The sequence below is a fragment of the Notolepis coatsorum genome, assembly GCF_963971535.1.
Source record: "Notolepis coatsorum genome assembly, chromosome: 1".
Taxonomy (NCBI): domain Eukaryota; kingdom Metazoa; phylum Chordata; class Actinopteri; order Aulopiformes; family Paralepididae; genus Notolepis; species Notolepis coatsorum.
Window position 1 is genome coordinate 53,972,591 of NC_140165.1, and position 25,733 is coordinate 53,998,323.

Below are 25,733 nucleotides of genomic sequence, written 5' to 3' on the forward strand. Positions count from 1 at the left end.
GGCAATGTTTACTTCCTCCTCCACAGAGGCACTAGTCACTAGATCTGATGCGTCTCTACAATTCGTAGCCGCATTTCTGCAGACCCCTCTCTGATTGGTTGAGGCCATTTCTGCAGACCCCTCTCTGATTGGCCGAGCGCGCGCATGCGCATGAGCCGCGACAAGCTCCTCCAGCCAGGAGTCGAAACTCCGTTAAGCTCCAGAGAGAGAGGCTGAAAACCCACAGTTGTTGCCCGACGGATGGGAGCCGAATCCCGGATCCGAGTTTTCTGATGAATAGCCCCAAAACATCGAGGTCGCGAACGCAATTTATACGCATGGAAGTATTGATTACGCCATAACGAATCATTAAACAAATATACCGTTAACTGGAATATGTTGTGTGTGCCTTTACACATATGTTGGATAGGATTGCCCACTTTGACAACCTAGGATGGCTTAGAGTAGACGACAGAGTACAGCAACTTGCAATGGGCCTGGTCTACAAGATACACTACATGACCAAGGTACCCATGTACATGTCAAAATACTTCCCAAAGGTCAGTGAATACCACGATCACAACACCAGAGGGAGCTCCACAAATCATGTTAAACCCAGATTCGGCTCAAATAAGGGACTAAACACGTTTCGCAATTATGCCACATCAATGTGGAACGCCCTACCCAAAGCTGTAAAGGAATGTGGATCACTACCCACCTTCAAAACCTCTCTCAAGGGACACCTACGGGAGACTGCAATTCAACACTGGCCCCTGTAAATATCCTAACCCAACCCCCTCCAATGTACAGTAATTTACCTAGTATGGTTTTGTCAATAGTCCAATGTACAATTTTGTTTGTTTGTACAGTGTCTCCCCCCCCCCTTAATGTACAGTTTTGCTTGTTTATACAGTGTGCCCCCCCCCCCAACCACCTCCAATGTAAATGACCCAGTATGATAATAATAATAATAATAATAATAATAAATCAAATTTATATAGCGCCTTTCATAGAACCCAAGGTCGCTTTACAATCAGGACAAAAAATAGGGCAAGGAAAGTAGGGGGGGAGGGGGAAGAGGGGATGAGGGAAAGTAGGGGATAATGGACCTAATTTAATCTAAAACTAACTGATGGGGAAAGCCTTGGTGAAGAGGTGTGTTTTTAGAGCGGATTTGAAGGTGTCCAGGGTTGGGGCGTTGCGGATTTCGGGGGGGAGAGAGTTCCAGAGGGTAGGGGACGCCACGCTGAAGGCTCTGTCCCCAAAAGTCCGTAACCTGGTGCGAGGGATGGAGAGGAGACCTAGATCAGAGGATCGTAGGTTCCGGGATGGAGTGTACTGGTGGAGGAGATCAGACAGGTACCGGGGGGCGAGGGCATGGAGGGATTTGTAGGTGAGGAGCAGGAGTTTGAAGGTGATGCGGAACCTGACTGGAAGCCAGTGGAGATGGATGAGGGTGGGGGTGATGTGCTGCCAGGGCTTGGTGTGAGTGAGAACCCTGGCAGCTGAGTTCTGGACATACTGGAGCCTGTCCAGGGCTTTGCTGGGTACCCCGAACAGGACTCCATTACAATAGTCCAACCGGGAGGTGACAAATGAGTGGATCAGGGTCTCCGCCACAGAGTCTGAGAGTGAGGGTCGGAGACGGGAGATGTTCCTGAGGTGGTAGAAGGCAGACTTGGTGACAGATTTGATGTGGGAGTGAAATGAAAGTGTGGAGTCAAGGGTGACGCCCAGGTTACGGACTTCGAGAGACGGGGAGATGGAACAGCCGTCAACGTGGAGGAGGAGATCTCCAACCTTCCCGAGCAGTGCCTTGGGGGCCACAACCATGAGCTCTGTCTTTTTGCTGTTGAGTTTAAGTAATTTGGTTGCCATCCAGGTTTTTATAGCGTGGAGGCAGTTGACTACAGACTGTGGGGGGAGCTGGGAGGATGGTGAGGTGCTGATGTAGAGCTGAGTATCATCAGCATAACAGTGGAAGTTGAGTCCGTGGTGACGTATAATCTGACCGAGGGGGAGCATGTAAATGGTGAATAGTAGGGGACCCAGCACAGAGCCCTGGGGGACACCGTGGTTGACTGGGGCCGGGGGGGAGGATGAGCCGCTGACGCTGACAAACTGAGATCTATTAGTGAGATATGAATGAAACCATGACAGAGCTGTACCGGTGATGCCTAGGTTGTCGGAGAGGCATTTGAGGAGGACTGAGTGGGATATTGTGTCGAACGCCGCGGAGAGGTCGAGAAGGATGAGGAGGCTGATGTGTCCGGAGTCTGCAGCAAGGAGGAGGTCATTAGTGATCTTGATGAGGGCGGTCTCTGTGCTGTGATGTGCTCGGTAGGCTGACTGAAGGGGTTTGTAGAGCTCATGGTTGGACAGATGTTGATGAAGCTGGGCGGCGACTGCCCTTTCCAAGGTTTTGCTTAGGAAAGGAAGGTTGGAGATCGGCCGGTAGTTGTCCAGCACCTCAGGGTCCAAACCAGGCTTTTTTAGGATGGGAGTGATGGAGGCGGTTTTGAAACAGGAGGGAACTATTCCAGATGACAGAGAGGAGTTGATGATGTCCGTTATGATGGGGCAGAGGGTAGGAAGGCAGGCCTTGACCAGTACCGTAGGCATGGGGTCGAGGGAGCAGGTGGAAGCTTTGGCTCTGGTAACCAGCTTCATGACCAGCGGAACATCCTCCAAGTATGGTTGTCAATATCCCAATGTACCCAACCCCCCCCACCCAACCTCCTCCAATGTACAGTTTCTACGTCAAATGTATATACTCCCTTTTCTTGACTCCTTCTGTATCACAAACAGTACTGTATTTGCAAATCTGGTATGTCATAAATGTATAGATGTAGCAGTACTGACTATCTGTATGTCATCATCATGTATGTCATATATGTCCTGATGAATTGAAAATGGGGGACCCTGATGTAAACAAGACGAAAGTCTTTCTCTGGTCTGCATCCCCTTAACAATTGTGTGTATTGAGCTGTACTGTATTGTACCCATTCTGCAATCTGTTAATAAAGTTTTCAATCAATTCAATCAATCAATCAATTAATTGGTTTGTCATTAACCAATAATAAACTTTCTGAATATGATTTGGGAGGGTTATAATAGAAGAAAGACAGTGTAAACAATATAAAGTTATGTGAATAAACCGCGAAATAATAACTAATTCCTTGGTCAATAGAAGTCTCTCTGATACTTTCTGAATATGATTTGGGAGGGTTATAATAGAAGTGAATATATTTAGTTTATTTATGTGAATAAACCGCGAAATAACTGCGAAATAACAACGTTATGTTATATAATGGAATAAACCGCGAAGTCACGCGAAATAAATAACGTTATACGCGAATCTGGTAGTACATTTCTGCTTATCTTCTTGATATGATAACATTACATCCGCCTTTTACGGCGTGACGAGCTAAACCAATCAGAGAGGGGCTTCGCTCAACCAATCAGAGAAGGGTCTGCAGAAATGGAGCTCAACCAATCAGAGAGGGGTCTGCAGAAATGCGGCTACAAATTGTAGAGACGCAGATCTGATCAGTGCAACGTACGCTAGCCTAGCCACAAGCTAGCGGCAAACATTCATTCATTTAGGCAGCACCACTAACACAGTGCACATAAATATTATCTGCAGGCTGCATTAGCAGCCAGCAGCCAACGTGATACATTACATTGTGTTTATATGTGACATAGCCAAGTTAACAACGTTTCATTCCCTTATTCAAGTCTCTAAACAATTCGACTAGCTAACGTTAGCCATTAGCAAAGAACGCTAGCCTAGCCACAAGCTAGCGGCAACATTAATTCATTTACACTAACACAGTACACATAAATATTATCTGCAGGCTGCATTAGCAGCCAGCAGCCAACGTGATACATTACATTGTGTTTATAATGTGACATAGCCAAGTTAACACTTTGATTGCCTAAGGCTAAATTCATGATATACCATCCGTTGCCAGCTCTATTTAACATGGAGAAGTTCCCCTTCTTTGCAGGGCTATAACTTTTTAAATTCTATTGCTAGATTGCCATTATTAGGGCCCATTCAAGGTCCTATATGTATTGTTCATTGTGTAGCAACGTTAAACTTTTTCATTCACATATTCATAGTAAAATATGGTCTAAAGTATAAGTATGTTTTCATCTCTTTCTGCAGCTTTCTCCAGAACGTGATTTATAGCCCCAAATGCATTATATTGATGATGAAATACAGTTTGATAGCGATCGGTGCCAGATGAAAAATGTCAAATGGACGTGCTTCTAGGAGTTTCTACGTATCATCTGATGATGACCGGATGGGCGGGGGATCGTTTATAATTCCGTGGGCAACGTTATACCATTCATCTAATGTGGGTCAAATGTTCATCATAGCAGTTAGTATCGAACACGGTAATAATAAACGCTAAAACTCACCCCAGTCTCCGCGGGCCGTTGGGCGATCAGCGTGGAGAAGACAGTTTTCAATTATGGGATGTCGAAATACCGGATCTATTTCCAGGTTGTATAATAGTATATACGTCCAAATCATGTTGTTTATTGAGTTAGGGCGAGCGATCTATTATCCAGTGTTTCAAGATGGAGTCGCCGGAGCTATAGAGAGTGCCCGGAAGTAATATGGGTGATCACCACTTCATCAACATGACTTCCTGTTTGGCGCTTCTGCCGATCGGCCACCAGATGGCGCTCTTGAACCGCTAGAGGGTTGAGAGGAGGCCAGCACTGTGTCTCAGGGCTGCGGAGGAAAAATATGATTTCGATCACAGATTTATGAAATATTGATATTAAAGACGAGTTAGGGCGTCCTCTGCAACTTTAGCATGGCTAGGAAAGACGCCTAAACACGTTTTCGGCACTTAAAGTGTTAACAACATTTCATTCCCTTATTCAAGTCTCTAAACAATTCGACTAGCTAACGTTAGCCATTAGCAAAGAACGCTAGCCTAGCCACAAGCTAGCGGCAACATTCATTAATTTACACTAACACAGTGCACATAAATATTAGCAGCCAGCAGCCAACGTGATACATTACATTGTGTTTATAATGTGACATAGCCAAGTTAACAACGTTTTATTCCCTTATTCAAGTCTCTAAACAATTCGACTAGCTAACGTTAGCCATTAGCAAAGACCGCTAGCCTAGCCACAAGCTAGCGGCAACATTAATTCATTTACACTAACACAGTGCACATAAATATTATCTGCAGGCTGCATTAGCAGCCAGCAGCCAACGTGATACATTACATTGTGTTTATAATGTGACATAGCCAAGTTAACAACGTTGCAATCCCTTAATCAAGTCTACTACAAGTATGTATTGTTCTCTAAACAGTTAGCTAACGTTAGCATCCAGGCTAATCAGGCGTTCGTTTTACAAACACTACAACTTACTTTTTTCTGATCCAGGTGCATAAGTCCACTTCTTCATGTTGCTCAGTTGCTGGTTTATACTTCGGTCCTAATGTTGGCGCAAAGTTTAATTTAGCCTACTGTGTGTTGTTACAGCTGTACTGTAAACTACTAGCTACAAGTTAGCTTGCCTTCACTGTCCAAGATGGCACGTTCACGTCAACTACAACTACAATAGTCTTCAACTGAGATAAAAAAAAAAAGATATATCATCCAGTGCACAACAATAAGTGAACAAGTGAATAAAGATCTTAAAATATGAATGATTATATTCGGCAAATTAATGTTCTTCTTCAGGCAAAATGCACACATGAGATGATGGAACACAACTTTGACTAGAACACTGATGCCAGCCCAGCTGCAGTTCTGCATGTATTTTACCAGGCAGACTCTGATTGGATTTGCAAGGCTGCCAATCATTCAACCTCCGTGTATTGGATGTCAAGGGCTGTCAATCATTAAATCCTCCATTCAATGGCAAAAGTTTAACTGCACAGTCCGTGCTTAGATGAAGTTAATAGCCTATTTTGATTGGCTGTTATTTATTATTTATTTAACAATGGGTCAACCTGTGCAGATATTCTGCATGAATAATTACTGCAGGCAATACTGCAGTGCAGGCCTGCTCAGAGCTGTCAATTTTGGCCATTTTTGAAGAAAAAAAAAATCACTGGCATTCTTTTTACAGAGGAAAACATTTATAATAAAAAAATTATAATAATAATTTACAAAAAAAAAATATATATATATATATATAGGTATATGTAAATTAATAATAATTATGAATTATGAGTGAATTTGTATTTCACGTGTTGTCATAGAGAAACCTCCACTGGTTCAGACCCTCCCTCCCAGTGAGGGAGCCTCCTCAGAGTTTCAGAGCCTCCTCCTCAGATTGTCAAGGTGAGTAGAACTTAAAAAGAAGTTCTGCTCTGTTGTATGTTTACAATATGTCTTTTCAATCTATTACTCACGTGGGAAGTCTCTCTAGGGGTTCCCTGTCCTCTCCTTTTTGGAGTAGGTGGACGGGGTATTGTTTAGGGTTTCCCTGACTCCTCGCCTTACAGGTCTGTTGAGTCATGGTTTTCCCCCCGTCATAGGGGTACGTCGCTCACCGTCCCCTCTTATGAAGTGTGGTTGACAGGTTACACCGCCAACACTCTAATAAATTACACACCAGCAAGAACACTGCGATCATCAGCTGCTGGACTACTAGAGGCTCCCAGAAGCAGTCAAAAGAGGATCGGTAATGCAGCCTTTATCAACTATGCCCCAAAACTATGGAACAAACTACCCCAAAACATCAGGGAAGCCAACTCGCTAGACATCTTTAAAAGACAGCTTAAAACCTATCTCTTTGCTCAGGCATTTCACTGATAGATATCTGCTACCACCTAGTGGCAAGAGGAAACATCAGGGATATCCTGACACAACTTGTATTTACCTGCACTATTCTTACCCTGCCTACTCTTGTACACTGCCTATCAAATTCATGTGTCGGTTATTGCACTTTTTACTTCTTACTGATGACTATTTTTAAACTGAATCATTTTAAACAATTTTTATTATTTGCTAGATCCAAATGTGAAACACTGTGATTATTTGTATTACTGAATAGAGAGCCTATTAGGATGCTAGATCCTAATGTGAAACACTGTGATTTGCCATACCTTGCTATGCTCGCTCATGCCTGTATTTTTTATGTCCGTTCTATTTTATAATTTTTTGACTATTTTTAAACTGAATCATTTTAAACTATTTTTACTATTTGTGTTACTGAAAACTGTAAGCGGAGAGCCTATTGGGATGCTAGATCCTAATGTGAAACACTGTGATTTGCCATACCTTGCTACCTGTCTATCTTTTTATGCTCGCTTATGCCTGTATTTTTTACTGTTGTGAAGCACTTTGAACTGCAACCTTTGTATGAAAAGTGCTATACAAATAAAGTTATTATTATTATTATTATTATTATTATTATTATTATTATTATTATTATTATTATTATTATTATTATTATTATTATTATTATTATTATTATTATTATTATTATTATTATTATTATTATTACCATTGCTATTATAACCTCTTCTGCCTGCTGCTATGCCACTTGACTTTGATATACCAGTAGGTACGGGAATATGGCATTTTCTATGCTGTGGCTCTGGATCCACATGTAGGCTACCCCTGCTGGCCTAGGATCAGATATGTGGCTCTGGATCCACATGTAGGCTACCATTTGCTGACCTAGGATCAGATCCAACCAAAACGGAAGTGGATTTACCAGTTAAAAAAAGAAAAGAGGGAACAAATTAAGAAAAATAGTTTTTCAAAAAGGTAATTGTTTTACTTCAGGAGGAATTCCCCTTTAACGTCATTTGTCTGTCAGAAGTACTTCAGAAGGTAATGTCTAGATCCCATAGCTGGGAAGAGTTATACCCTTCTTGCTGTCTTGTCGCACAGAACTTGTAAGTCGCTTTGGATAAAAGCGTCAGCTAAATGACTAAATGTAAATGTAAATGTAAGGACGTTTGTACATTTATTTTAAGATTTTAGGTGGTGGGAGTGGTTAAGGTTACGGCTTTGGCGGCTACGATTCCGTTGGAAAATATCCTTTCAGGCTATGGGGTCTAGACACTGTCCATTTCAGAATGCAAACTAACCAGGCACATGCAGCATGTCCGTCAGCCTCTGGCCAAAGACGTTGGCACACTCCACACAGTCCTGCATGGTGGCGTTCTGCACCGGGATGAAGGGGCACACATCCATGGCACCAGTCCGCGGATGCTCTCCTGAACCAACAACACCCAACAGACACATTTAATTTAATTTCAAACCTTTATTTAAACTCGAAAGGCAACTGAGGTGTCCCTCATTTACAGTCACGTCGAGTTTACATACAGAGTTAAGCGAAACATACAGAGTTAAACAAAACATACAGAGTTAAGCTAAACTTACAGAGTTAAACATACAGAGTTAAGCAAAACATACACAGTAAATTTCGCAGAGTAAAATTTACTCTGCGAAATTTACTGTGCAGAGTTAAACATACAGAGTTAAGCAAAACATACAGAGTTAAGCAAAACATACAGAGTTAAGCAAAACATACAGAGTTAAGCAAAACATACAGAGTTAAGCTAAACATACAGAGTTAAGCAAAACATACAGAGTTAAGCTAAATAAAATATTATATAAAATCACACAGCATATCATAACAATTAGACAAGTAAGGAATACAATCAATTAAAACAGGTACAACTTGATTCACAAAGGTTGGAGATCAAGGTTTTAAACTCTGCAACAGAGGGGAGAATCTCAAGCTTTAAGGACTGTTGGAGTTCATTCCATGAGCTAGAGGGGCATCATAGCAAAATGGAGATTTACCCTGTTCCGAGCAAACTCAGGGACCTTAAGGACCAGCCAGTCACTAGAACGGGTTCCATAGGTACCAAAGTTCCATTCCAAATAATGATGTAGTATAAGGAGGTAGGTAGCTTACCAATAAATTACACTACAGTGTGTTGAGGAGCCGTTTAGTGTAGTTAAGATTCTTAGTCGGTTTAGTTCTTCTTCAAGACTCTAATTTTATTGCAGAGGAAAGCTTCTACACTTCGGCCTCCCAATACCACCCCCCTGGACACAGAGCGTTAGCACTGTCTGCGTTCCATATTGAAGCTAGCTCCAGTCTTCCAGCTGGCAGCGCCGGAACGTTAACCCTTCCACTACCACACTACAGACGGTTAACGGTCTGTAGTGTGGTAGTGAAAGGGTTAACACTTTGTTGTGTGGCAGTGAAAGGGTTAACCCTTTCACGACAAAGGGAACCCTTTCACAACCACACTACAGAAGGTTAACCCTTTTGCTACCACACTACAGGCGGACTGTGGTGTGGTAGTGAAAGGGTTAACCTTCTGTAGTGTGGTAGTGAAAGGGTTATTAAAAGGATGAGTTAACCTTTTTGACCCAGGCCCTGTTTTTACAGCTTCCGCTGACCTGAGTGTTTGGCCATGTCTATGAGGGGGAAGGCCGTGCGAGCGGCGCTGAGTGCCCCCTCCACCACGGCCTCGGGGGAGCCCACGAAGGTGTAGACCGTCCGGTTGGTCGAGGCTCCCGGATCGACGTCCAATAAACTACATCCTTCTGTGCTGGAGATGGCCTCGGCAATGGCATCTATCACCTGGCAAAACAATCACAGGTTTGGTGATACCGTAGGGTTGAGTTTAGAGCCCGACTGATATTGTAAAAAAAGAAATTTAAGTCCCACACGTTACTTCTTCCACCCTCAGCCATCTGTAAAGAGAATGATATATATAAAGTGAGACATGAACTGAATTGTATTTGAGCTAGTTTGCATTGGATGTTCTATTCTATATTATATTCTAAATAGCTTAATATTCACTAATGATGAATCTATATATTTAGCTGGTAATAGGTATATTATAGGTATATATTTATATACTGTATATAATAATAAAAAAAATAATGAGTAAAGTCACTGGAGTCTGATGTCTTCTCCACTAACTTTAAACCGCGTATTCTCTACTCTATCAAGCTAGACGTCTGATGTCTTCTCTACTAACTTTAAACCACGTATTCTCTACTCTATCAAGCTGGACGTCTGATGTTCTCTCTACTAACTTTAAACCAGGTATTCTCTACTCTATCAAGCTAGACGTCTGATGTCTTCTCTACTAACTTTAAACCAGGTGTTCTCTACTCTATCAAGCTAGATGTCTGATGTTCTCTCTACTAACTTTAAACCAGGTATTCTCTACTCTATCAAGCTAGACGTCTGATGTCTTCTCTACTAACTTTAAACCAGGTGTTCTCTACTCTATCAAGCTAGACGTCTGATGTTCTCTCTACTAACTTTAAACCAGGTATTCTCTACTCTATCAAGCTAGACGTCTGATGTCTTCTCTACTAACTTTAAACCAGGTATTCTCTACTCTCTCAAGCTGGACGTCTGATGTCCTCAGACTCAGATTGTACAAAATGTAAACAGTACATAATATAAAATATTCACAGAAATTTAAACACTAGAGTAAAAATAAAAAACGTTTCAAATAATTTAAAAAGATCAGCTAAAACAGTTACAGATAGTCACACATTCCAAGGGAAGGGAGAACCTCCAATTTCAGAGAGAGTTGAAGGACATTCCATGAGTTAGAGGCATCAAAGGAAAAGGCTGACTTCCCTAGCTCAGAACAAACTTGAGGAACCCTAAGAACCATTCGATCGAGTTGAATAGAGTTATGAGTTATACAGTATGTAAACAATGACTATGAGTTATATGTAAACAATGACTCTGAGTTATATGTAAACAATGACTATGAGGTATATGTAAACAATGACTCTGAGTTATATGTAAACAATGACTCTGAGTTATATGTAAACAATGACTATGAGTTATATGTAAACAATGACTATGAGTTATATGTAAACAATGACTATGAGGTATATGTAAACAATGACTGAGTTATATGTAAACAATGACTATGAGTTATATGTAAACAATGACTATGAGTTATATGTAAACAATGACTATGAGTTATATGTAAACAATGACTATAAGTTATATGTAAACAATGACTATGAGGTATATGTAAACAATCAAGTCTGAGTGCGCTCTACTGGACAAACTGTGATGACAACATTCTGAATTACCAGGCTAAAATGTCTTTGTTCTGTAGAAAAATACAATTTATGTCGCCACCTATTGGCCAACATATCGGTGATAGGCCAATATCATCCAATACTGATTATGTCTGTGATAGGCCAATATCATCCAATACTGATTTCATCTGTGATAGGCCAATATCATCCAATACTGATTATGTCTGTGATAGGCCAATATCGTCCGATACTGATTATGTCTGTGATAGGCCAATATCGTCCAATACTGATTATGTCTGTGATAGGCCAATATCGTCCGATACTGATTATATCTGTGATAGGCCAATATCATCCAATACTGATTATGTCTGTGATAGGCCAATATCGTCCAATACTGATTATGTCTGTGATGGGCCAATATCATCCAATACTGATTATGTCTGTGATAGGCCAATATCGTCCGATACTGATTATGTCTGTGATAGGCCAATATCATCCAATACTGATTTCGTCTGTGATAGGCCAATATCATCCAATACTGATTATGTCTGTGATAGGCCAATATCATCCAATACTGATTATGTCTGTGATAGGCCAATATCGTCCGATACTGATTAATAGCACTCGGTACACATGGTTATATTCGAGTTGTGTGAATAATCCTGATCCGTCAGAAAGCAGGGTGTTATTCACATATTAGCACACAAGATCACAGCGTATATTTGAAACATATATTTAACATTTGTAACGTTGGACCCAAATTCTGTACACGCCAAGCTGGCGTTAAATGTACCCTCAAATATACGTTCAATATATGTTGAACACATATATAGATAGGGTGAACACATATACAGATAGGGTAAACACATATAGATCTTTGAGAAAACTGACTGAACATGCTTGTTTTGTTGGATGGCAAAAATAAATTGGTGAAACTGGGGTCCCTGTCCTGGAGGCCTATACCGTACATCCTTAGATGTTTTTTTTTATACGTTTTTTGTTTTAGCACCACAGTAAGAGTTTCTTTCTGGGACGGCGTTTCCAACCAAACACACACACACACACACACACACACACACACTCACCTTTTTATTACGACCCTCCGAGAAGTTGGGCACACACTCCACCAGCTTAGCCATAGCTTCAAAGTACCAAAATATGTATCCCAAAGTGAGGACCGGATCAGTTTAACTCAGCAAACAACCTCTCGCACACACTCTCTGCCCTCTCTGCTCTCTTGGTCCCCCTCCTCTCCTGGTCCCCCAAGCCACAGATTTTAAGCAACAGTCCAGCTGAAATGCTGGCTCAATCATTAACTGGCCCCACAAGACTGTACTGGTATGTAGGCCGCTTGGCAATGATTCCCTCCTGGTTCTCTGATCATTACAAAAGGGATAGAGGAGGCGTCCAGGATAAACGCAAACCTTTTTTTTATCCACTTTTTCTCCTTATTTTTTCTTTTTTTCTCCCGTAGCTCGAATATGCCCCCCACAGGTCGGTCGTAGGGAGGATAGAAGCCTTGTATCAGGTGTCCCCTCCGGTACACGAGGAGGCAGCCTGTCACATCTTTTCACCTGCCAGCACGGACTCTCATTGGCGAGGTGTAACGTGTGGGAGGCTCACACTACCCCCGCCATTTCCTGTCTCTGCTGTGCAGGTGTTCCCCAACCAACCTGTAGGAGTCACTGTCCACAACGTCCAGACTACCACCCATCGACTTCCTCCCGCTAACTCTGCCAATTGAGTTAGTATGACGACTGGCCCAAGCCGGAGGCAACGCTGACAGCCGGAGTCGAACCCGGTGTCTCTTGCGTTGGTGACGAGGGCAATGTCCACTGCGCCACCCAGCCGCACCTGGATAAACGCAAACTTGTGTAAAAACTAACGCCATGTCTCCACTAGCCAGGGTTTAGCTCCATTGTCTTGAACCTGGCCAACCCTGGCTGGACCCCGTCTGAAACAAACACCTTTCACAACCTGGCCAAAGCTGGCTGTGTCGTATCGTCATGGTTTAGCTTGTGTACCACAGTTGGGGGTGTGGTTTTTGAAAGGTTGCCTAGCAACCGGAGAGTTTAGAAGAAACGCAATGGAGACACAAACCCAACCATACCATGCTAGACTGTAGCTAGCCCCAGCCAGGCTGAAGATAGCTAATGGAGACACAAACCCAACCATACCATACCATGCTATTACAGAGAGGGTTCTTATAGTTGTTATGGATCTGGTGCATGGGACACATTACTGTGGACAGCAGAACCTGTGGACATTATTTCTTTAACCCTTTCACTACCACACTACAGAAGGTTAACCTTTCACTACCACACTACAGACGGTTAGTTTGGTAGTGAAATGGTTAACCTTCTGTAGTGTGGTTGTGAAAGGGTTAATCTTCTGTATTGTTGCAGTGAAAGGGTTAACCCTTTGGTAGTGAAAGGGTTAAGAATGCTGTCAAATGTACTTTTTTATTTCATTGCTCTCAAACCCAAACCTTTTAGTTTATTTACATTTTATTTTCATTATTTTCCCGTTTTCATTACATTCCACTCTCCCTTTCTCTCTCTCTCGAAAACACACACACGCGCATGCACATGCACACGCACACGCACACACACACACACACACACACCTTGCACTGCATTTGTTCATTGGAACCCACAGGGATATCATATTTCCTCTCGTACGGAGCGACAGAAGGACGTTCGGTATAAAACCACCTCGCCACACTGTTAGAAGTGAAGGGCGTTCGGTATAAAACCACCTCACTGTTAGAAGTGCAAACATCTTGTTCTTGTCAATCAATGAGTACAAGGGAGGTTTCACAACAAGTCCTGGAAGGCTGTGAATGATTAATGAGTGCTGTGGACGCCGGCCAATGGACAGTGCTTTTGGGGGAACTAAGTGCACAAAAGTATCTCTGAGAGCTGATTGGTCCAGTGGAAATACCCAGGCCCTTGGCCTGTAGCTGTTCTGCAACCGTTGCTATTTCCGGGGTAGGCCTGATTGGCCCCGACAGGCACGTGACCCGTCGCGGCCACGCCCCGCGGCAGCCCCAGCGGCAAGCACGCTACTGCTGGAGTTCGCTTCGCCTTTCACATCGCTGCCGTTGGCGAAAGCAGGATGATGCTGCGGGCGGCGTTGAAGGCGGAAAGCGCCTGTGAACCACAGCAGCCTCGTTGCCGCGTCCTGAGGCTGCCGCACGGGTCACGTGCCTGTCGGGGCCAATCAGGCCTACCCCGGAAATAGCAACGGTTGCGGAACAGCTACAGGCCTCCCCTTGGGCAGTATCAATTATGCAATTTAACTGACTTTGAATAACCTCACCACACCATTACACTAACACGGGTCGGCAACCTTTACTATCAATGGAGCCATTTTGTCCCCTCCTGCACAAAATGAAATTCATAATTCTTGAGTTTATTAAATAAATTTTTTTTAGTGGCGAGTAACGTTTTTTTGTTGTTTGCTAATTTCTCGCCACATATCAAGCATACAGGTAAGCCCCAGTGTTGCGTTGCTGATTTCAAAGCTGGTTGCACAGTGTTTTAATGATGCCACGTAATTTGCGGTCCGCCGATGGACCGCACGGGTGGAAGAGTTTAATTGAGACCGAAATCATCCGGAGACACAGCTTGCCAGCTCAATCAATCCTTGATCTACTGGATGAAATAAAGGATGACATTGAGCCAGCCACCCAGAGATCCCATGCAATCATATTTATTATTATTTAACCCTCCAGTCACCCTTGTCGCAATTCTGGTCAAATAGCCTTTTTTTCCATGTGTGTTTGTGGATAGCGTTGGCTAGATTTTATGTATATGCCTGGAACATAAGTGTCACACCTTTCACCCTAGTCGCAGCAATGAACAGGTTAGGGTTAGGGGGTTAAGAATGCTAGGGTTAGGTAACCCTAACCCCCTAACCCTAACCCCAACCCAACCCTAATTTAAGAAATGGTTAAAATCCTGAAAATGAATAAATATTCGATATGTATGGTGAGGACTGAAGTTAATAATGATATTCATGAAAAAAGATTAGAACACTTAGGGATGAACAGGCTATACTACTTTGCCCATCCTCAGCCTGCTATGATGCAGGTGTTTTTACATCACCACCCAAAACAAGATTTAGCCAAGAGCGAGTGAGTACACTGGACTGGTCCACTTGTCCATGGCACAGCTTTGTAGTGGGTTGGGGGAATAGTACAGTAGGTACGCATATTTAAGGGGACCGCAAGGATGGTGTACTGGTGGGTGGTGTCCGACCGATTATAGTGGGCCGGTCTGGGCCAAAAAAATAAATGGACCTCCCTAATTTCTAAACCCTGGTTACGGCCCTGTTCAGGAGACTCATGTCTCCAGCACCCCCACAGCCGTAGCTACAACCACTTACGTCAAGGCTCTCATCCACATTCATTCATTTTCTCCCCCCCCCCTCTCTCTCTCCCATGAGCTCAATGTAACGTGGAAGTGCAGTGGTCTGGTATCACTGTATGATGTTGTACATGTTGTACATTGAGAGTTCAATGCAATTGAGAACCTCCATGGTCATAGTCATACGATTCTGCTAAATGTTTTGCTTTTATATCATATCCACAGCATATTCAGTCTCTGGGAAAATGGTGATTTAATTACTTTTTAACAAAATGGGGGACCCTGATGTAAACAAGACACACGTCTTTCTCTGGTCTGCATCCCCTTAACAATTGTGTGTATTGAGCCGTACTGTATTGTACCCATTCTGCAATCTGTTAAATAAAGTTTTCATTCATCATTCATTCATTCACTGTCCTTCTCTGTTGCAAAGAAAAACGAGAGCGCTCTCTGGTGGGGAGAAACAGAAGAACAGCATAATTGGATGGAGGGGAGTGTTCAAAACTCAAGCGAGTTGAAAGGTCACGCGTGTCCATGCGCTCTCGCGAGAGCACCGAGCCAAACAGTTGGAGCTCTGTTTCAAAACAGAGTCGTTTTTATTTTGTAAAACGACCAGACACTTTCTAAAAACAGGTGCTCAACCAGCCCCCGGGGACCACATCCAAGCCCTGCAGAGAATGTTGGCTACAGGAGCAGTAAGTGAACGGGATTATTGTCAGATTTGTATCATATTAGCAATTGTCTGCTAATATAACGCTAGCCAGCTAACGTTAGCCACTTGGCTAAACTCAGTATGTTATGTTTACAAAATACAAATGTACACAAAACCAACAGTCGCATGCATTAATGCAAGTTATCCAGGGCCCGATTCTTATTCATTTGTTGCAGTAACGGTATTGTCATTGAACAAGTACAGAGTACAACGAAATTAAGATAGTCATATAGGCAATCAATCAATCAATCAAGTTGTCATCTAACCAGAGTACAAAGGATCAGTGAAGTGCATTGCAGTATACAGTGTAACATGTGTATGGAGTATATATGCTAAGCAATGTATGTACAGTATTATTTTCGAGTATGAATACACTATGGTAGTAAATATGAGTCTACATTGTGGCTATATATATACAGATACATGAGCTACCTTTCATCATACAGTGTTATATGGTTTGATTATATATGGAGGTAGGTATTTATGAGTATGAATGAATGAATGAATGAATGAATGAATGAATGAAAACTTTATTAACAGATTGCAGAATGGGTACAGTGCAGTACAGCTCAATACATACAATTGTTAAGGGGATGCAGACCAGAGAAAGACTTTCGTCTTGTTTACACCAGGGTCCCCCATTTCCAATTCATCGTAACATATATGACATACATGACATACAGATAGACAGTACTGCTACATCTATACATTTATGACATACCAGATTTGCAATTACAGTACTGTATTTGTGATACAAAAAGAGTCCAGAAAGAAAAGAGTATATACATTAGGCGTAGAAACTGTACATTGGATTGGGTAGGTGGGGGTGGGACTGTACATTGGAGGTGGTTGGGGGGGGGGGGGGGTAGGAGTGGGGGGGGGGGGGGGGTTGGGTAGGAGTGGGGGGGGGGGGGGGGTTGGGTAGGAGGGGTGGGTGGGGACTGTACATTGGAGGTGGTTGGGTGGGGGGGGGGGGGGGGGGGGTAGGAGGGGTGGGTGGGGGACACTGTACAACTGTACAAACAACACTGTACATTGGATTATTGACAAGACCATACTTGGTAATTTACTGTACATTGGAGGGGGTTGTGTTCGGACATTTACAGGGGCCAGTTTCGAGTTGCAGTCTCCCTTAGGTGTTTTTTGAGAGTGTTTTTGAAAGTGGGTAGTGATTCACATTCCTTTACAGCTTTGGGTAGGGCGTTCCACATTGATGTGGCATAATTGCGAAACGTGTTTAGTCCCTTGTTTGAGCCGAATCTGGGTTTAACATGATTTGTGGAGCTCCCTCTGGTGTTGTGATCGTGGTATTCACTGACCTTTGGGAAGTATTTAGTCATGTACATGGGTACCTTGGTCGTGTAGTGTATCTTGTAGACCAGGCCCATTGCAAGTTGCTGTACTCTGTCGTCTACTCTAAGCCATCCTAGGTTGTCAAAGTGGGCAGGGGTGAGGTGGGTTGGTTCTAGGAGTAAGGTCAAGCAGTAGTCTGACCAGTTTGTTTTGAGATGTTTGTAATTTTGTTTTTAGCGCCTTTGAGGTGCTTTGGTACCATGAGGTGCAAGCATAGTCGTAGTACCCTTGAATGAGTGCTCCTGCTAGAGTCTTCAGGGTATTCTTGTTTACCAGTGAGGAGATCCGGTACAAGAAACGAGTTCGTTGGTTGACTTTTTTTATTACATTGGATGCCATTTTGTCACAGGAAAGATTTGCCTCTAGGATGGAACCCAGGTAGGTAATATCTTCTTTCCTTGTGACAATATTGTCACCCACTGTAACTGAGAAGCCGTCGGTCTTGCTGAGTTTGTTATTTGAACCGAAGAGAATGGACTCTGTTTTGCCCATGTGTAATGATAGTTTGTTATCAGCGAGCCATATGCAGTACAGTGTAGGCAGTAGATTAGTATGGATTGTAGGCTTCAGACGAAGTTCAGAGTTCATAATACGGGATACATTTAACATTTAGTAATTTAGCTGATGCTTTTATCCAAAGCGACTTACAAGTTCTGTACAACAAGTCAGCAGGAAGGGTACAACTCTAAGTAACATTGTTCATCAAACAGTGTTGAATTTGGGTGCTACACTCCTGCGTGCATAGTAGTATAGATATATTAGCATAGTAGGTACTAACTAGATAGTCATATAGGCAAGGTAGATCCCTTGGTAGTGCATAATAGTAAAAGACAGTATGAAGGTTAGTATGATTTATTTCAGATATTGATTGAAGAAGTGTGTTTTTAGCCGATGGCAGACAATTGGGCACGTTTCAGCTGTCCTGACTGTGGTGGTGGGAAGTTCATTCCACCATTGTGGAGCGAGGACAGAGAATAGTCTGCTTCGATTTGATGACCCCCCCCCCCCCCCGGAGATTGAACAGGAGTTGGTCTCAGGCGACCTGAGAATGCAGAGCTTAAGGGCCTTGAGAGTGTGTAGTTAGAGACCATTGATCAGAGGTAGGATGAAATAAATTGATAAAATATGGTGTGATGTTTAAAACGTGTTTGAAGTGTCTAAAGTGAGTTAAAGGCGAAGGTTTAAAGTGAGTATGTGGATGTTGTGTGCAATGAATGTAGAATAGATGGGTTAGTGTTACATAGAGTCCACATTGAGCAGCCTCAGCCCTCATGGCAAATACTCCATGATCCTATGGTCTAGGTAGGTTTATATAGGGGCTTTGTACGGGGCAATGTGGCTCAGGAGGTAGAGCAGTCGTCTGGTAATCGGAAGGTTCCCGGTTCGATTCCCGCTCCTCCTGGGCAGCGTATCAATGTGTCCTTGAGCAAGACACTTAACATGAGCAGGTTGGCACCTTGCATGGTTGCCTCTGCCATCGGTGAGTAAATGGGTGAATGTGAGGAACAAAAATTGTAAAGCGCTTTGGACACACTATATAAAAATGCCCATTTGCATTTACCATTTTTATATCCTTCTCTTTGAGCTGCAAACCCATGTACGTCCTCTAGGCCTGTCCCCGACTAAGGATTTGTTTAGTCAACTTTGATTGGCCAAAATTTGTTCCCCCCCCCCCAATGCAAAAGAAATAATGTTTGGATCATTCCATTTGGGCTGTGGCGGGTGCTTAATTTTTTAATTTGCTTAATTTTTGCATTCGACTAAGGCTGGCAGTCGACTAAGGCTCCTTTCGATCGATTAGTAATAGTCGACTAGTCGAGGTCGGCCCTAACGTCCTCCATTGCTTTGTAGGCTGTAACTACGGCTCTGGCGCAGGTGGATCGGGAGAAGATCTACCAGTGGATCAATGAGCTGTCGAGCCCGGAGACCCGCGAGAACGCCCTGCTGGAGCTCAGCAAGAAGCGGGAGTCCGTGCCCGACCTGGCGCCCATGCTCTGGCACTCCTGCGGGACCATCGCCGCCCTGCTGCAGGTGAGGGGACATCTTCTTTCACAATCCCAGATTTGAGAATGAGATTTTTGAAAATGTGCTTATTAGCCGTCTTTCTCCAGAGTCCGACGAGAATATACCGTAGATGCCAATTTCCTCTCTGCGAGTTCAGTAGAAGGCGATCCAGCTGAAAGCTAGCTTAGCATAGCGCAAATGAATGCAAATAGAAATCCTTTAATGATCCAGAGGGAAATTCTGCACTACAGAGCAGGTAAGGATCAGCTAGCCTAGCATAGCGCAAATGAATGGAAGCGTATACGCCTAGCTTAAAACTCTTGGAGAGGTGTTTTTGGCCAACAGCTAGGCTAGCTGGTCCCTATCCACTTCCATTAATTTGTGCTTAGCTTGCAGCCGTGTAGCTTTTTACTGAGCGCACGGAGAGGAAGTTGGTATCCGTCTTCTTGTCTGGCTCTGGAGAAGACTGTAAAGCACATTTCTCATAATGTTGGCATGTTCCTTTAAAATCCATGAGTTGTTGCACAGGGGGGGCTGGGTATCGAGATGCGATGCTTTTATGTTATTGACCGTCGCTTCAACACTATAGAGCAGTGGTTCTCAAACTACGGGTCGCGACCCAAAGTGGGGTCGCGGGTAGGTGACAGTGGGGTCGCAAAAATTTAAGAAATAATTCAAGAGAAAAATTGACCCAACTCAGATCGAGCTTTCCACCTGGCAGCTGTGTGTATTTGTCATGTATCGCCCCTTCATCAACGGAGGCCGAGACACAGTATTCCAAATAATACACATCTCACTACATGCATGTATAATTGCGGAGGCCACGTCTGGTCTTTTGTGAGTCAATGGGTACTCTGATATTTGTATATATATTTGGGGGTGGGGGGCGACTTTCCAGGCCAAGCATATGAAGCTGATTTGATTAATTTAGGACAGGTATTGTAACCTGGACACTCGCAATGGATATGTTTGTTGTCAGAAGCGGTGCCGGTTGGCTTTGTGTTCCAAATGCTTGCAAAAGAAAAGCAGAATCTAGTAGTAGCGACACCAGCACTACTAAAATGAAACGGAGTAAAAGACGAGTAAATTACAGCGGCACTTGGAAACTAGACATGCTGGATTTAAAACGGAACCGCTAGCTTTCTTCAAGAAAGAAAAAACTATTTGGAACAGAGAACTGTCCTGAAAACAGTCAACGAAAAAGGACTACATGCTTTGTTTATTATTATTATTATTATTATTATTATTATTATTATTATCTGGCCGACATCTTTGACCCACTCAATGTGTTGAATCTGGGACTACAAGGTCGGGACACAGACCTGTTTGGAATGGACTGACTGCTCAAATGGAGAGCTGGATTAAGAAACTCCATTTCTGGCACTCCAGGATAATCAGCTGAGATTTGGGGGTATTTACTATTTACTCTGCTTGATGGCTTTTTGCCACCCTGGCGCCCCAATATGCCTCGTTTTATAAATGTGTATATATATACAGAAACAATTCTGTTGCTTTTGTTGATAATATTAATTAATTTCATTGATAACATAGTGCTGTAATTTCATCGAATAAATATACATGATAAGTTCAACAACGTGTGCTTTTATTTTGATATTCTTTATTTCCAAGTTGAAATTACACGATTAAGTGTGGGGTCACCAAAGAAAATCCTAAATAAAATGGGGTCGTGGTATAAAAAAGTTTGAGAACCCCTGCTATAGAGTATCGAGGAATGTGATACTTTTATGGTATCGACCGTTGCTTCAACACTATAGAGCAGTGGTTCTCAACTGGTCTAGCCTCAGGACCCACATTCTTCCTTGGTAACTCAGTTATGTCTATTCTGCATCGAACATTGTACATATGTCTATACTGAACACTGTGACCTCATTTTCTACTTCTAATTTACATGCTTTACTATGTTATTTGATACTTATCTTGTCTAGCACAGTCTCTGGAGCGTAACAGTAAGAAGCATTTTGTATGAAAGTATTCTGTACTTCTGTATGACAACTATTAAAGAAACTTGAAACTAGTCATTAAGTCGCGACCCAAATCTTTTAACCACTCTGATTTATTTCACAAAATAATTGTGCGGTAATACACAATCCTGCAACTAGGGCTAAAAACCCAATGAAAAAAAAATATATAGATATATATGCTTCTTAGCAGGCTCTTTTATCCATAGCAACGTACAGTACACGATAGATTTTCAGTATATGTAGACGCATGGGATCGAACCCACAACCTCAGCATTGTTAGTGCCATGCTTTACCAAGTGAGCTACAGAGAACTACAGAAGGCAGATTTATCTTGAATTACAGACATATATGCTTTTTAAACAAGTTTAAACTGGTGATGCTCATCACGATTCAAGAATCTAAATTGAACTGTATGAAATAAAAAGGCAGACTTTTATTGTATTAAATAAAAAGGCAGACTTATCTTGAATTACATGCATATACCTGTATGCCTTTTAACCTCTTCCACCCGACGGGACCGGTACCGGTCCCGAAATGACATCTGGTCATAAATCAATATTTTTCAGACTGTTGTATAAAAGTAGCGATTTTTATTTCAAATGTATTCAAGTATTAACATCATAAACATGTCACAACAGCATGTAGAATGTATATTATCATCAATACGTTAGTTTAGCAATAGGTTAAAAGTGTTATTGGATAGATTTTACTTTTCGATTTGGTCAAGTCTATTTCGCGAGGGCGACCATTTTGGATATTTTGAACCATGGGCCATTTTGTAGCAGACTTCCACAGGGCTGGTTCTGCGTTGGAATGTTGGAAGACTACACTTCCTGTAAGGTTCTATGGGGTTCAGAGTTCTGTATGAATTATTTCAATAACTGTTATTATTCGGGATAATAAGCCACAAAAGGTAAAGTTTTTGACAAATATTGAAAGGCAGGTAGGTTCTCTTCGCTATTGTTAACATGTAGGAACAATTAGATCTTAAATTAGTTTCAAAACGGTTGCACTATGGGCGGTGCAGTGGGCAAGGCGCTCACCACCAATGCAGGAGACGCTGGGTTCGAGCCCAGCTCTCCGCATTCCTATCAGCTTGGCTGGTCGTTCATACTAATACAATTGGCAGTATTAGGGGGTGGGAAGCTGATGGGTGGGGATCGGACGTTGTGGACAGCGACTCCTACAGGTCGGTTGGTGCGCCTGCGTAGCAGAATCAGGAAGCGACGGGGGCGGCGTGCCCTCCAAACGCAGACCCCGACGCTGAGAGATTGCGCTGTGCAGGTGAAAAGATGCGACTGCTGCTTCCTCGAGTACCCGAGGGGACACGTGATGTAAGGCTTAGTCCACATTGCAGCCGGCTTGTGGGAGGCATGGCCTAACAGCGTTCGAGACAGGGGAGGGTAGAATTGGACGATACGAAATTGGGATGGGAGAAAAATAGAAAATGGGAGAAAAAGTAGATAAAAAAAAAAACGGTTGCACTGTGGGGAAAATAAAAAAGTACAGTAGATTACAAGTTCAAGTTTCAAGTTTCTTTATTAGTTGTCATACAGAAGTACAGAATACTTTTATACAAAATGCTTCTTTCTGTTACGCTCCAGAGACTGTGCTAGACAAAAATAGATAAGTATAAAATAAAAGAAGTATAGCAAGTATAAAATAGAAGTCACGTACGTAGACACAAGTGTTCAGTATGTACATACCGGTATGTACAATGTTCAATGCAGAGTAGAAGTAACTGAGTTACCATACAATATACTATACAATATACTAATATACAATATACTATATAGTGCAAAGGAGAAATGGAATGAGGTACAATTTAGGTACAATTTACTCGGGATGCCCCGATCACGTTTTTTGCCACAGATACCGATCACCGATCGTCTATGAGCCATATCGGCCGATACCGATCGTTTTTGGTTTTATTAAAAAAAAATATATATATATACTTTATTTTTAATTCTTTTTTTATAAAATATATATATTATATAATTATACTTGTATTTGTATTATCTGCGAGACATCGCCACCACGCAACAAGTCAAAATGCTCGCTATCTCCACTGTCTGTGTGTATACTCTGCTTTGGTCAAATCACATTCAGCATGCCCTCAGCAGGTTATATCTGCAGATATACCCTACTCCCTCACTGCGATGCAAGCCAGGGGCTCGAATACGCCTCGAATCAATGTTATAAGACATTGATATCAGGGCTCTACAGTGCGACCATATTGCTCGCATATGCCCCTAAAAATATGTGTGTGCGAACCTCAAAAATCAATTACGCACACGGTGTGCGACTGCAGATTACAGCCTTCAGTCGTACTTTTTATTTCTCCGCTGAGAATCGTTAAAAAACTACAAGTCCCACATTGCACTCAAGCCAACGGTCCAATCACAGTAGAGTGAAGTGAATTTCATGGGAAATAAAGCAAATGACCAATCGGAAGCTCTCATTTTGCTTGTTTACTTCCTGAAAACATTGCGATCAGGGCTCTCGTTTTCCGAGACACTAACTTATTATAGTATCTCTCTTACCAATAGCAATAGATTTTAGAACACCTAGATTTATCGATAGCAATAGTAATATAACGTTAATGCAACAAAACGAATGCCTTGCTTTGTTAATCATAACGTTGATGCAGTAGCGTATGTCGTGTGTTGGCTGTAACGGACATGACAATAACATAACGTGTCGTGTACACATTAAAATTGCGATAATCTATTCTAACATTTTCAAATCGATGCAGTTGAATTTCCCCCTTAGGATCGATGCATTGTTACACCCCTACACCAAAGTCACTGGCCCACTGTGTATCTGTGTGTATAATAACTTGGCTAGCGTTATCAACGGCAGAGATGGGCAATAGGGTCCAGCTGCAGCGCCGGACGGCCGGAGTGCAAGCGGTGTGATGTAATTGGCAGACTCGACTGTCAATCAATGGTCTACCTGACACGCAAACTCATAAACAATGTTTCTGTACTGGAGGTGTACAGTATTTCAATAGGCAACCCTGAAAGGATTATTTTTCTAGAAGAGCAACACAGCCAAAACATAGGCATTGTATGCATAAAAGGGGCAAAAGCTAAAGTTAAGTGACTGAACCTTTTGTAGCAGTAGTTTGATTTGATAGTTTATTTGATAGGGACAGCACATGTACATCAAGTACAAAATACAAAATGTAAACATGCAGGGTTGTAGCAAGAGCTAATTTACACACATGCACGCACAGTACAAATATACATTTATTTTTGAAAAAAATAATAAACTCTTGTTACTTGAAATATTTTCACTGTGCTCCTAAATATTTTTGGGTGCTCCTAAATTTCTTTGTGTGCTCCTAAATTTTTTCATTTAGGAGCACATGTGCTCCTTGGGAAAAAGGTTAGCGTAGAGCCCTGGATATCAGGAGCTATCTGTAGCTACTGCTAGCCGGCTAGATGACGTTAAGACGACGCCTCAGTGAACTATTTAGTTTAATGGGACATTTCGTTTTGAACAGTGAGCTAACGTGAGCTAACGGAGGTATCATGCACTACTAGACTATTGCTGCTAGGGATGCACGATATTGCTTTTTTGACACCGATACCGATACCGATAAATGTATGCTCCTCAAGCCGATAACCGATATCGATAACCGATATTTATTGTATTATAAAACATTTTTAATGTATATATCTTTTTTGATCAAAATTTTTTTTTTTTAACATGAAACAAAACATATCACAATACAATAATAATACATAAAAAGACTTCCCAGGACAATAACTTAACACCAACTTAAATGTGACCTAACCAGACAACAGAAACAAAAGCCAAGACAACAGTTTTGACTGATAAAGTAACCATATTTATTTTTCCAAATGAAAATTCACAATCCATCAACAGCTTGTTGTGGTGCATCCAACCTAAGACGCTCGAAGCTTTTTGTTCTTCTTTTTTCAAAGCGGAGCCTTGATAAAGAGGCTTTGAGTGGACACATCACCACCACAACAACGGGTCACCTGCGGCATCACCATCATTAGCATCGTTTGCTAAATTAAAGAAGTTTGACAGAAGGGCAACCAGCCAGGCAGCGCCGTTATCTCACGGGACGAGTAGCTACATTAGTTAGCCAACAACCAGCCAGGCAACGCCGTTATCTCCCGGGACGAGTAGCTTCATTAGTTAGCCAGCAACCAGTCAAGCTAACGTTAGCATTCGGGAGATCCAGCAGCTTGTCGATGTGCTAATAGCCTCAGCAACCTAACGTTAGCTGGCTCCAGCAGATCGACAAGCTGCTGGATCTCC

At 42.4% G+C, this 25,733-nt stretch overlaps 2 protein-coding genes across 2 annotated transcripts in view; one reads left to right on the forward strand and one right to left on the reverse strand.

Moving 5' to 3' along the window:
* Positions 1–12,155, reverse strand: part of ftcd (formimidoyltransferase cyclodeaminase) — a gene marked incomplete at its 5' end in the record, with an annotated part of 67,250 nt that extends 55,095 nt beyond the window's left edge. Inside the window, 3 exons of the mRNA XM_084312650.1 lie at positions 8,064–8,192; positions 9,394–9,577; positions 12,102–12,155. Coding sequence (XP_084168776.1) covers positions 8,064–8,192; positions 9,394–9,577; positions 12,102–12,155 — 367 coding nt within the window. The remainder of the gene's footprint in view (positions 1–8,063; positions 8,193–9,393; positions 9,578–12,101) is intronic.
* A 3,784-nt stretch (positions 12,156–15,939) lies between these two features.
* cnot9 (CCR4-NOT transcription complex subunit 9) overlaps positions 15,940–25,733 on the forward strand; it is a 68,030-nt gene continuing 58,236 nt past the window's right edge. Inside the window, exons 1-2 of the mRNA XM_084318670.1 lie at positions 15,940–16,081; positions 19,303–19,482. Of these exons, the coding sequence (XP_084174796.1) occupies positions 16,064–16,081; positions 19,303–19,482 (198 nt within the window). The 5' untranslated portion in view covers positions 15,940–16,063. The remainder of the gene's footprint in view (positions 16,082–19,302; positions 19,483–25,733) is intronic.